We start from the raw sequence: 13,685 nt of genomic DNA on the forward strand, positions 1-13,685 counted from the left end.
GACGTCCTGCCAGCGCACTGCTGTAGTGTGAAAGCCCTCGGGCTTTCACACTACAGACAATGGTGCAGCAGTTTGAGGGCGGATTGCAGGCGCTATTTCTAACGCTATAGCGCCTGCAAAACGCCCTGGTGTGAAAGGGGTCTAAGTAAGAACACCTCCCCCACAGTACACAAAATCACTGGCTAGGCACACAGTTATCCCTTTGATGACCCCAGATGTTAACCCCTTCCCAGCCAGTGTCATTAGTACAGTGACAGTGCATATTTATAGCACTGATCACTGTATTCGTTAGACGGGTCCCAAAAAAGTGTCAGACTTCGCAGTGCTGCTATAGGTCGCTGATCGCTGCCATTACTAGTAAAAAATAAAGAAAAAAAATATATATATCCCTTAGTTCGTAGACGCTATAACTTTTGCGCAAACCAATCAATATATGCTATTGGGATTTTTTTTTACAAAAAATATGTAGCAGAATACATGTTGGCTTGAATTGATGAAGAAATTTAATTTTTTTTACATTTTTGTATTGGATGTGTTTTATAGGAAAAAGTAAAAAAAAAAATGTTCTTATTTTCAAAATTGTCGCTCTTTTTTTGTTAAATGTTTTGTTTTATTTGTTAAAAATAAAAAATGCAGAGGTGATCAAATACCAGCAACAGAAATCTCTATTTGTGGGAAAAAGTGATACTTTTTTTTTTTTAAATGATCTTTTTTAGACATGATACTTACAGTAAAATGGTTTTAGTTGATGTGCAGCAGGTATATACAGATGTATTCAGACAATTCAATTCTTGGAATATAATAAAAATACATTTCTAAAAAAAAAAGAAAAGTTGCTGGAGCTGGACTTTTATTGGTCATCTCAGAGACCAGTTAGTTTTTGTAAATGGTGATGTGTGGATGTGTGTTGGGGTGCAGACGCAGGGTTGGCGAGAAGGATTTAGTTGGCAGAGTCAGGAGAACACCGCTAATCCTTGCCGGCAGATGGAGCTCATCTTTAGTACATAAGGCTCCCAGTATAGTGTCTGTCTTCCATGTTTAGAGGAGCTCTTTAGCAGTCTTTGACCTGACACAACATTCAGTTTTTCAGACCAAGAACGGGCAGAATCTGTTCACTGTAGGCCATGAGGTGGAGTGCTGTGGACCTTCACTGAACCTGCGATTTCGTAATTCATACAAGAGGGACGTGGTTTCCCTTTACCTGACCTCCGATGGTGACTGCTGTGGAGGGCAAACCTATGTAAGTATTCTGTTCCTGTAAAAATCAGCTAAATTCATTTATCGTTAAGCCATGCTGCAGGAGATGATCAGAGATGGGGGACTTGTTTTAGGAGATGATCAAAGATTGGGGCATGCTGCAGGAGATGATCAAAGACTGGGGACATGCTGCAGGAAATCATCAGAGACGGGGGACTTGCTGAAGGAGATGATCAGAGACTGGAGACATGCTGCAGGAGATGATCAGAGACTGAGGACTTGCTGCAGTAGATGGTCAGAGACTGAGGACAGGCTGCAGGAGATGACCAGAGACTTGCTGCAGGAGATGATCAAAGACTGGAGACATGCTGCAGGAGATGATCAGAGACTGAGGACATGCTGCAGGAGATGACCGGAGACCAGAGACTTGCTGCAGGAGATGATCAAAGACTGGAGACATGCTGCAGGAGATGATCAGAGACTGAGGACATGCTGCAGGAGATGACCGGAGACCAGAGACTTGCTGTAGGAGATGATCAGAGACTGGAGACATGCTGCAGGAGATGATCAGAGACTGAGAACTTGCTGCAGGAGATGATCAGAGACTGGAGACATGCTGCAGGAGATATTCAGAGACTGAGGACATGCTGCAGTAGATGATCAGAGACTAGGGACTTGCCATTACAGCCCCTTTTCAAATCAATACTTCCACATTTGTTTAGCCACTCCACAAACTGGTGCCTCTTTTTCTAGTTAGTTTTCATTCTATCCTTTCCCAAACAGTATGGGCATTATGCTGATCTAATAAATCGCAGTGTAATAAAAGTATACCAGTTTTGTAAGGGGAGGAATATGAAGGCTGCCTTTGCACATCTACTTCCAAAAATAAGTAAGGTTGGGGGGGGGGGGGGGGATCAGTACCACTTCTCTTTTGCTGTATGTTGTAAAATGGTGAAGTGGTGGATGATTTTATAAACGGCACTGCAGAAATCACCCTTGGTGGCAAGGGTGCCCTTTAATAGCTTGCGATCTGAGCCATCATCGGACAGCTTGCATCGCAGACACAGTGTACAGAGCCAAGTTGAGCGGCTCTGCACCTCGTGATCGCTTTGATGACTAAACACAGAGATCACAAATGTAAACAATGTACTGTACTGTTTACATTTGAGAGCCCCCCAACCCCCACTCTTTCTTCACAATGGAGGAGGGGAGGGGAGTATTTTATCAATGAAGAGGACAGCAACCAATTAGGGTCAGGGATTTTCCTGATGGTGGGTTTCTTTTTGACCCTTTCACACGCACACCCCCTCCTCTTCTGCACATCTCAGGTTCCCTTTCGTATGAAAGTTATCATCCTGCATTGTTGTGTTATATTGTTATGTTATGTATATATTATGTTATATAGGTTATTTTATTGGTGTGTTGTTCTATTTTATTTATTGTTATGTTAATAAGTATGTTATATTATCATGTTTTGGCTATATTGTTGTATGTAATTGTGGTAATATTGTATTATTTATCGAAAATATCATGTTATATTACTTTTTGTTATATTGTTATGTTTTTGTTATGGTATATTGTTATGTTATGTTATGTTATGTTATATTGTTATGTTATGTTATATTGCCTCCCCCCAGCTGAAAGTTAGTGCTCAGTCTGCTCAGCTCATCGGGATTGTCAGGATCATCACCTCCTCCAGCAATATGAATGTTTCCATCCAGAGGGGGAACGGAGAACCGGTGTTCAGCGCCAAGCTGCCCATATCTCTGGACTCCAATGATGGCAGAACTATTGAGGTGAGGCTACTACTGGGTTGGGCAGCAGAAGGGAACTAGAAGTTCAAGCTAAAATTATACACATAAGCCAATGAGTCAGAGGACTGTCTCCTCTCCAACCTCATGGACAGATTTTGTCTTATTTAAAACCTCAGATTGAGCCATACCGAGATAAACAGAAGGGCACTGTTCTGACTTATCCACTTGTGTGTTTAAAAATATCCCGATCCAGCAATGTGCACAAGAGCCTCTGCTGTCCCGGGACTCCTTCTCCTCATTGGCTAAGTCAATCACAGCCAGTGAGTCAATGAGGAGAGAGCGGAGGGCGGGGCCAAGCCACAGCTCTATGGGCAGGGCTCGGCAGCAAGCACCCACCAGCACCCCCATAGCAAATGGCTTGCTATTGCAGGCACTGGTCAAGGGGGAGGTGGGCCGCTGGTGGGGGACCGAAGAAGAGGAAAATCGGGGCTGCTCTGTGCCAAACCATTTACCACAGAGCAGGTAAGCTTTTTTAAAAAAGCTGAATCTTTAAAGTGATACATATAGTTACATAGGAGGCGAGGTTGAAAAAAGACACAAATCCAACCTATGGGTGTGATTATATGTCAGTATGACATTGTATATCCCTGTATGTTGTGGTTATCCAGGTGCTTAGCTAATAGTTTCTTGAAACTATTGATGCTTCCCGCTGACACCACCGACTGTGGAAGGGAATTCCACATCCTTGCCGCTCTTACAGTAAAGAACCCTCTACGTCGTTTAAGGTTAAACCTCTTTTCTTCTAATTTGAATGAGTGGCCACTCATTCAAATGTTAAACTCTCTACCGCAAAAAAGTTTTATCCCTATTGTGGTGTCACCAGTACGGTATTTGTATTTTGAAATCATATCTCCTCTCAAGCATCTCTTCTCCAGAGAGAATAAGTTCAGGGCTCACAACCTTTCCTCATAACTAATATCCTCCAGACCCTTTTTTAGCTTTGTTGCCCTTCTTTGTAGTCGCTCCATTTCCAGTACATCCTTCCTGAGAACTGGTGCCCAGAACTGGACAGCATACTCCAGGTGTGGCCGGACCAGAGTCTTGTAGAGCGGGAGAATTATCATTTTATCTCTGGAGTTAATCCACTTTTTAATACATGCCAATATCCTGTTTGCTTTGTTAGCAGCAGCTTGCTGAGCCTATCATCTACTAGGACCCCCAGGTCCTTTTCCATCCTAGAATCCCCCAGAGGTTCTCCCCCCAGTGTATAGATTGCATTCATATTTTTGCCATCCCAATGCATTATTTTACAATTTTCTACATTAAACCTCATTTGCCATGTAGTTGCCCACCCCATTCATTTGTTCAGATCTTTGTGCAAGGTTTCCACATCCTGCAGAGAAGTTATTGCCCTGCTTAGCTTAGTATCATCCGCAAATACAGAGATTGAACTGTTTACCCCATACTCCAGGTCATTTATGAATCAATTAAATAGGATTGGTCCCAGCACAGAACCCTGGGGGGACCCCACTACTCACCCCTGATCATTCTGAGTACTCCCCATTTATCACCACCCTCTGAACTCGCTCTTGTAGCCAGTTTTCAATCCATGTACTCACCCTATGGTCCATGCCAACGGACCTTATTTTGTACAGTAAACGTTTATGGGGAACTGTGTCAAATGCCTTCCTTTATCTAGATGGCAACTCAGCTCCTCATAGAAAGTTAATAGATTGGTTTGGCAAGAACACGTCTTCATGAATCCATGCTGATTACTGCTAATGATACCGTTCTCATTACTAAAATCTTGTATACAAGTCCCTTATCATCCCTTCCAAGAGCTTCTTTACTATTGATGTCAGGCTAACTGGTCTGTAATTCCCAGGGATGTATTTTGGGCCCTTTTTAAATATTGGTGCTACATTGGATTTTCTCCAATCAGCTGGTACCATTCCAGTCAATAGACTGTCAGTAAAAATTAGGAACAATGGTCTGGCAATTACCTGACTGAGTTCCCTAAGTACCCCCGGATGCAAGCCATCTGGTCCCAGTGATAATGTTAAGTTTCCCAAGTCTAATTCTAATTCTGTCCTCTGTTAACCATGGAGGTGCTTCCTGTGATGTGTCATGTGGATAAACACTGCAGTTTTGGTTACTGAAGCCCCCTGATTCCCTTGTGAAGACTGAGGAGAAGAATAAATTCAACACCGTCACCATCTCCCCATCCTTTGTAACCAGATGTCCTTCCTCATTCTTTATAGGGCCAATATGGTCTGTCCTCCCTTTTTTACTGTTTACATACTTAACTACTTGCCGATTGCCACATGTACATATACGTCGACAGAATGGCACGGCTGGGCAAATGGTGGGTGTACCTGTAGGTCCCTTTTGCATTTGCAGCCGCGTGGTCGCGTGCGCGCCAACGGCGGCGTGCACGCGACCCTGCTGCGAGCTCCGTGAGTAGGATTGCAGGTTACTCGCGATCGTCTCACGTAGAGGAAGAATGTGGAGATGCTAATGTAAACAAGCATCTCCTCATTCTGCCTAGTGACACTGTCACTGATCATAGCTCTCTGTGATCGGGAGCTATGATCAGTGAAATGTCACCCGTAGCCATGCCCCCAACAGTAGGAATCACTCCCTAGGACACACTTAACCCCTTCCTAGCCAGCTAGTGGTTAACCCCTTCACTGGCAGTGTCATTTTTACAGTAATCAGTGCAATTTTATAGCACTGATCGCTGTAAAAAGAACAATGGTCTCACAAATGTGTCAAAATTGTCCAATGTTTCCGCTATAATGTCGCAGTCATGATAAAAATCGCAGATCGCCGCTATTACTAGTAAAAAAAAATTATTAATAAAAATTCCATAAAACAAACCCCTATTTTGTAGATGCTATAACTTTTGCGCAAACCAATCAATACATGCTTATTGCGATTTTTTTTTTTACCAAAAATATGTAGAAGAATACGTATCGGCCTAAACTGAAGAAAAAATCGTTTTTTTATACATTTTTTGGGGATATTTATTATAGCAAAAGGGTAAAAAATAATGTGTTTTTTTCAAAATTGTCGCTCTATTTTTGTTTATAGAGCAAAAAATAAAAACTGCAGAGGTGATCAAATACCACCAAAAGAAAGCTCTATTTGTGGGAAAAAAAGAATGTCAATTTTGTTTGGGAACAACATCGCACGACCGCGTAATTGTCAGTTAAATCGATGCAGGGCCGAATTGCAAAAAGTGCTCTGGTCTTTGGCCAGCCAAATGGTCCGGGGCTTAAGTGATTGAAGAATTTCTTGATATTTGTTTTGCTCTCCTCCACTCGGTGTCTTTCGTGTTTTCTCTTAGCCGCCCTAATTGTATTTCTTGTTGCATTCTTTATAAAGTTTGAATGCTGATGATGATCCCTTGGCCTTGTATTTTTTGAAGGCATTCTCCTTTGCTTTTATATGCATTTTTACATTGGAGTTAAGCCATCCAGGACTTTTGTTCGCTCTTTTAAATTTATTACCAAATGGAATACACTGGCTAATGCCCTTATTTAATATGCTCTTTAAGCGAACCCATCTCTCTTCTGTGTTCTTTGTTCCTAAGATTTTATCCCAATTTATATCTTCTAGCAAGGTTTGTAGTTTAGGGAAGTTGACTCTTTTGAAATTCAGTGTCTTTTTATTTCTCTTATGTTTCCTATTTGTCTGATTTATAATGAAGCCAATTGACCTGTGATCGCTGTTTCCTAAATTGCCCCGTATTTCCACATCCATAATCAGGTCTGTATTGTTGGTAATCTGTAGATCCAGTAACGCTTTATTTTTAGTTGGTGCGTCTACCATCTGACCCATGAAATTGTCCTGCAAGACATTTATGACCTGGCGAGCCTTCGACGAATGCGCGGTTCCCTCCACCCAGTCTATGTCTGGATAATTAAAATCCCCCATTATGATAACACTTCCCATCCTTGCTGCTAATCCAAATTGTGATAGAAGGTCTGCCTCCCCCTCCTCCCTCAGGTTTGGGGGCCTATATCATACTCCCAGTATTATTTTACCCATAGCTTCATCTCTTTGGAGCTCTAACTATAAGGATTCCACTTACTAAAGTCTCAGGTTTTTTTTCATTTAACAATAACAGACTTTATACTTACCTGCTCTGTGTAATGGCTGTGCACAAAGCAGCCCTGATCCTCCTCTTCTCAGGTCATTTACCAGTGCTCCTGGCACCCCCTCCTGTCGAGTATTATTAGGAAACAGCTGCATTTGTGTGTCTTTTCTATCTGCCTGCAGCTCATCTTTTATGTAATCTGCTTCCCCTTCAGATACTCGGCATGTATGGCTCCCAGCCTGTGGCTGTCATCACCAAAGAGAAGGAAGGGAAGTCTTCTCGGGTCATCTTCCACTTCCCGATGAACATGGAGGCCGCTCTGAAAGCTGTGATCCTGGCGGCCTTCCTCTATGTGGTGAGTGGAAAGGGCCAGGCCGGTCTCAGGGTTGCTAGAAGGTCAGACTGGAGACAGCAGAGAGTCCATCCAATCTTAGTAGATACAATTATTTGGAACAAAGAATGAGGCTTCAGCAACTCCATATGCCATAGCCCTGTCCAGTGGCAGTGCTCTTACGGGCCATCAAGGTACTAGGGCAGCGATCTCCATACTGCGGGCAACGGGCCAGATACGGCCCTTTGTTTGCCTTTATTTGGCCTTTGGGGCATCATTTCTCACACTGATACAAGGTACTAATCCTCCTACTAACACCAACAGTGTCCTCCTACTCCACTATTCAATGGTGGGGCACTGTTCCTCAAACTGACACCAACAATGAGACACTATTCCTTCCATAAACACAAATGACGGTGCATCATTTCTCCAGCTGATAACCAATGGTGGGGCACAATTGCTCTAACTGATAGCCAATGGTGGGGCACTATTCCTCTCACTTATACAAATGGTGGGGCGCTATTCCACCCACTGATACTAATGATGGGGCACTATACCTCTACTTGACACCACTGATGGGGCACTATTCCTCCCATTGACCCCCAACAATGGGTCAGTATTCCTACCACAAATACAAATAATGGGAAATTATTCTTCCCACTGACACCAAAGATTTGGCACTATTCTTTCCACTGATACCAATGATGGGGCATCATTCTTTCAAATTACACCAATGATGGGTCACTCTTCATGAACCCAATTATGACACATGTGTGGGTTGTAACCTACATATTAGTTCACAGGTACCAACACCCCAAAGGTAACAAAGAAAACTACTAAATTCATTCAACGTGCAATACTTTTAAAAGCATTCATTGTCAACGCTTCATTAACCTTTTCGCTGCTAGAGCTGTTTTTGCGTTTTTTTGCACACATGTTAAAAAATTATTTTAGCCATGAAGCTGATGTAAAACCCCCAAACATTATATATTTTCTGAAAGCAGACACCTTAGAGAATAAAATAGTGATATTTCCAAACTAAACACACTAAAGTGAATTTTAGGTCAAGCAAACACAATAAATAGCACAAATTTTTGGTAAAATATAAAAGATGAGGTTGCACCGAATAAATGTATACCCAATATGCCAAACCTTAAATTTGTGTGCGCCCCTGAAAATGCAACAAACTTCAGTACCCTATATTTTCTATAGGCGACGCTTCAAAAGCCCAGAGTTTAGACCATCAGTTTAGTGTTACAAAGGAGGTCTTGTGCTAAAATTATTGCTATCTACGGCATAGGCGGCGATATGTAACAAGTGTATCGCAATCAACATCTTCATGCGTAGGCACCCCCGATGCATGCGTTTAAGTTTGCACGTGCGTATATGTGGGGGGGGGGGGCCTCAACTTTTTTTGGGGAGGATTTTATGTGCTTAGGTGTAACCTAATTTTTTTGCAGAAAAAAAAACTTTTTTTTTTTACTTAACTTTTTTTTTTCATTACATAGTTGACAAAAAGTCCCCTGTGTGATTTTTTTTAGGTGTCAGGTTCTCATTAATGAGACATCAATGACCCCCAATGTCTCCTTTGGGCTCCATTGGATGTTTGGCAATGCACATTGCATGGCAATACATCCCTTCCTGACTATGGTAGCCGGGGACACTGAGAGGCTGACCCGGAAGTGAGGTCATAGACATCGCTTTCTGGGTCACAGCAAGAAGGGGAAGAGAGCGGATGTGTGCTCCTCCTAGCTGCTGGCACTGGCCATGTTGGTCCCGGGCCCACAGATGGGCAAGTGAAGCCTGGAAAACATGGCACGGTGTGGCTGCCGCCCGAATGCTTTCACCTGACGGGCAGGAGTCTGCCTGTCAGTTTCACACACAATCCCAGTGGCTGAAGCTACTGGATTGTGTGTGAAACCCCCCCCGCTGTGAGGTCCGTATGATGTATGGACCTGGCAGCGAAAGGGTTAGAATTCACAACATTTTGCATTTTGTACAAAAGCTCAAATCAGGGGAAAAACCAGTACACCTCCCCATTACCCCCAAGTAACCATAAATTTATGTGTGTCTAAACACTATTAAGATGACACAGCATCAAATCACAGAGTACTGTATGTACAACAATCAAGACATCATTATTGTTACCTCATTAGTGGGCAGAGCTTGTTATCTCAACGCGTTTCATAGACTAGCACCCACTTCTTCAAGGGATGTTGAGAAATCAGGATCTAAAACAATATGAAAGCTATGATACGTTATCCAATGGTGCATTTGTACAGAGGCCCTTCCATGTGCATCTGTTCCTGCCCCCCTCACCCCAAAAACACATATAGGAATTTAAAAAACATTTATTTCTTAATGGAAATAGTAAATAAATAATGGCCGCTGAGTGGGGGGAGGGAAAAAGAGGAATGCCTCGCCTGTCACAGGACTGTGTCGAATAGGTACAAGAACTTCTTTTGGGCGTCAGGCATCCTGCGATTCTGTTTGCACGAATTTGGCATGATTCTTCGGGTGACAATCGTGGCAAAATCGTACTGCATTCAAAGTAACGGGGATCGCAAGGGTGTCCTGCGATTTGTGGCGTTTCCCAAACGCGGGCAGAATTGCTGCGATTCTGCCTGCAAAACGTAACACCATGGTGTGAATGGAGCCTTAACTCCTTATGGACCAGAGTCCTGGTAGCCCGAGTTTGGAGGTTCTTCCCTCTCAAATATCAAGCAAGCAAGAGAGAACTAGATATCAGACCTCTCTCTAGCCAAACACCCCGGGAACGCCTCATCCTGCATTGGTGAGAACTCCTGGGTACAGCAATATCTCCACAACTGTCCCCCACAACCACAAATATTGGGGAAATGTACCTGCCGTCCAGCACACATTCTGGGTGTCCTGTACATAATACATAAATACTGTATGTATATACTGTTGCTGAGGCATGTCAACAGTGTATTGATAAAGCCTTATAAAGTCACCTAAAGGTCCTCTTTAGTATGGGATTTGCCTTTGTCACAGCTGTGTATTTTCTTTTTTTGCAGAGTTTCCGCATACAGGAAATGTCTTACAGCCACAGCTCTAGTGATAGCGACGACGGCTGGGCCCATGCTGGTGGGGTAGAGTTTGCTGATATGCACGACCATCACCATGATTTCCACCATGACAACGATTCTGGACACTGGGACCATCACCATATTGACGTGGACTCTGGAGGACACCATCATGAGGACTGTGGAGGCAGTGACTGGGGTGGTGGAGGTGGGGACTGTGGCGGTGGTGGTGAGGACTGTGGTGCTGGGGACTGCGGTGGGGGTGGTGGGGACTGCGATGGGGGTGGTGGGGACTGTGGCGGTGGTGGTGAGGACTGTGGTGCTGGGGACTGCGGTGGGGGTGGTGGGGACTGCGATGGGGGTGGTGGGGACTGTGGCGGTGATTGATTTTTCTACTAATGTTGCCATTTTATGAGTGTATCTGTACCTAACAGCACTGTTTTAAAAAAACCAACAGCAAGAAATTGTAAGAAAATTCAGTTTAACATTTAGGTATGGTGAACTATGACTGATGGAGCAGGTTGGAGAGTGTTAACATTGTTGCATTGCTTTAATGTTTTTATGTTAATATGTTATCATACTTTTGTATTTTTTTTACAAGTTTTGCGTTTGTTTTGTTTCTTTAAAGAGTACCTGTGTAAATCAACAGCATGCAAGGGCTGCTGGTTTATAATGGGCTTTCCTACCCTACCAAGTCGTGACCCTCCTAGTAGCCGAAAATACACTGAGACACCAGTAGTGATAATTAGGCTTCAGTCATTTTAGTTTTCAATGTTCAATTGACTAATGGAATTGTGGAGAGTGGGTTTTGTCAGACACAAAAATGGATGCTGGCCTAAATGTTTTGAGTAGCAGTCTCCGAGTAATATCAAAGTTGATGGTGGCCCTAATGTTTCACAGTTGTAAATCCTTTAAAAACAACTAGTGGTGACCCTAAATGCCTCAGTAGGAGCCCCCCAATGACAATGAGTTTTTAAGTACCTCTATTGGTGATCCAGGTTTAATCAACAGCATCCTTCCATTAGGAGTTAGTTCTCTGACTCTAGGAGAGTAGTCACATATACCTTAAAAAATCTGAGTCATGAGGTCTCCATGCAATGTACATTAGGCAGCAGCTTCCCTGAAGCTCTCCTGGACATTGTTCAGCATAGAAGACACCTCTAAAGATGCTCCATGTAGGCAGCCATCTACCTGATTCTCAAGGCCCTTACACAGGACAGCTTAGATTACATGGGACTTGGCTTGGGCCCAAGACAAAGACCTTCTCTCGTAAGGTCTCCATGCAATGTCTATCAGGCAGCAGCTTCCCTGAAGCTCAGCTGGACATTGTTCAGCATAACAACACCTCTGAAGATGCTCCAAATAGGCAACTATCTTCCTGATTCTCCAGGTCCTATAACAGACCAGCTTAGATTTCATAGGGCTTGGACCTCAGACAAAGACCTTCTCTACAGTATCATTGACTCCAGGCAAAGACCTGGGAGAAAGAATAAGGACTCCCACACTGGCATCCTCTCCAAGCATCAGCTTGGGTTGGAAGAACCCTCCTAGAAAGTCACCCCAAACTTCCTCTCCCCCCAGCATACATGACTGGAACAGAAACCTTCAGTGATTGGCCAAACCAGTTATATATTTAGAACTCAATACATTGTTAGTCATACTGACAGAAACATGTTGCATTTTCTGAATGAGTACAAGGCTTCTTCTGGTTGTGACGTCATCTGTCCACCTCTCCACCTCAGCTAATAAGAGGAAGCTTTGTACCTATTCAGATAATACAAAGCTTCCTATGAATGGCTAGGCCCAACTTGATTTTGTTGCAGGAGCTGATTCTACATACAGTTTGTTCAGCACTGACAGCGGGCACATCTGTTAATGAAGGTAATATTCTAGTTAATTTGGACTGGCTTGGAGCAAACAAACTGTTTTAAGGCGACAGAAAGCTGAAGTTCGACTTTAAGTACAAGGGATGATGGTTCTTCTCCTTGGAAGGTGATTGCACCCCCATAAAGAAGTTATGTATTGTCATTTGTCTTTTCTCTCTTGTTTCCTTCCTCTCTATGACTTATACCACTCACTTCACCTACTACTGTTTCTCTTACCTCTCTAGAGCAGTGTTTCTCAACTCCAGTCCTCAATGCGCCCCAACAGGTCATGTTTTCAGCTTTTCCATTATTTTGAACAGGTGATCTGATCAGTTTCACTGCCTTAGTAATTACCTCAGCAGTTTCATCTGAGGGAAATCCTGAAGACATGACCTCTGTTGGGGTGCCTTGAGGACTGGAGTTGAGAAACACTGGCCTAGAGCATTTGTAAACTCAGGTGCCCACTGCTTTTTATTGATGTTGTCCTCAATAACTTCACACCAAGCCAAGTTAAATAACAGTAAAAGTTATTTTACTGAAGTTGTTTAAATATAACATGAACAGTTCACTAAGTTGTCTTCAATACGCATTCCTGTACATTATCTTCTAAGTACCCCTTAGTTATTCTCCTGGTTCCCTCTGCCCCATGGGGTAGTCATACATTGGATAGGTGTGAAAAGTCCTTTAGAGTCCTTGAGTCAAAGCGTGAGTCCATCCCCGTGCAAGCCAAACCGGGTTCCCACAAGGGGTGGTTAAGCAGAAAGTAGCAATCACATCTCCAATATTCTCCTTGTCCCTTACTGTGTAACCTGAAACCGTACCTCCGACCATCTTACTAACTGTGGTGCCCCGAGAGGTGATTCCCTCCTTTTTTATGTGTTGTCCCCAGCAGAGGGCAGTGCTTCCCCTGAAAGCCAGGAAAAACCTGACCAGCAGTGTTAACCCTTACCTCCCAAGAGCATTCGTAAACTCAGGTGCCCACCACTTGGTATGCTTGATACTCCAACTGCCTGTCACCATGCATACACAAAATTAATAATGCCAGTATTTGCAATTGGATTTCCAGTGTAATACCAAACGTGTTATGTCTGTAACTTTTGTTGAAACCTGTGCCTTAATTGTAAAATGTCTGCTATGCACTATGCTGTATTGCCTTTTTATGTATATTGTGCCTGAGATACAATTTACTGCCACTTATGTACTTCCTATACTGTTATGCAAAAAATAATAAATACTATTGTATAAGAAAGATATTTCTTGTTAATGCATTGAAGCTTCTATGGCAGGGATATGCAATTAGCGGACCTCCAGCTGTTGCAGAACTACAACTCTCATGAGGCATAGCAAGACTCTGACAGCCACAAGCATGACACCCAGAGGCAGAGGCAT

At 43.2% G+C, this 13,685-nt stretch overlaps 1 protein-coding gene across 1 annotated transcript in view; it reads left to right on the top strand.

The window, feature by feature from the left end:
- The window catches only part of LOC143962359 (uncharacterized), a 71,093-nt gene extending 59,111 nt beyond the window's left edge, over positions 1-11,982 (top strand). Inside the window, exons 5-9 of the mRNA XM_077471653.1 lie at positions 1,083-1,240; positions 2,835-2,993; positions 7,268-7,408; positions 10,423-10,696; positions 11,822-11,982. Coding sequence (XP_077327779.1) covers positions 1,083-1,240; positions 2,835-2,993; positions 7,268-7,408; positions 10,423-10,696; positions 11,822-11,982 — 893 coding nt within the window. The remainder of the gene's footprint in view (positions 1-1,082; positions 1,241-2,834; positions 2,994-7,267; positions 7,409-10,422; positions 10,697-11,821) is intronic.
- Positions 11,983-13,685: the final 1,703 nt, after the last annotated feature.

Source organism: Lithobates pipiens, unplaced genomic scaffold, assembly GCF_037356315.1.
Source record: "Lithobates pipiens isolate NorthernLeopardFrog02 unplaced genomic scaffold, aLitPip1_a1.2 Scaffold_8, whole genome shotgun sequence".
Taxonomy (NCBI): Eukaryota; Metazoa; Chordata; class Amphibia; order Anura; family Ranidae; genus Lithobates; species Lithobates pipiens.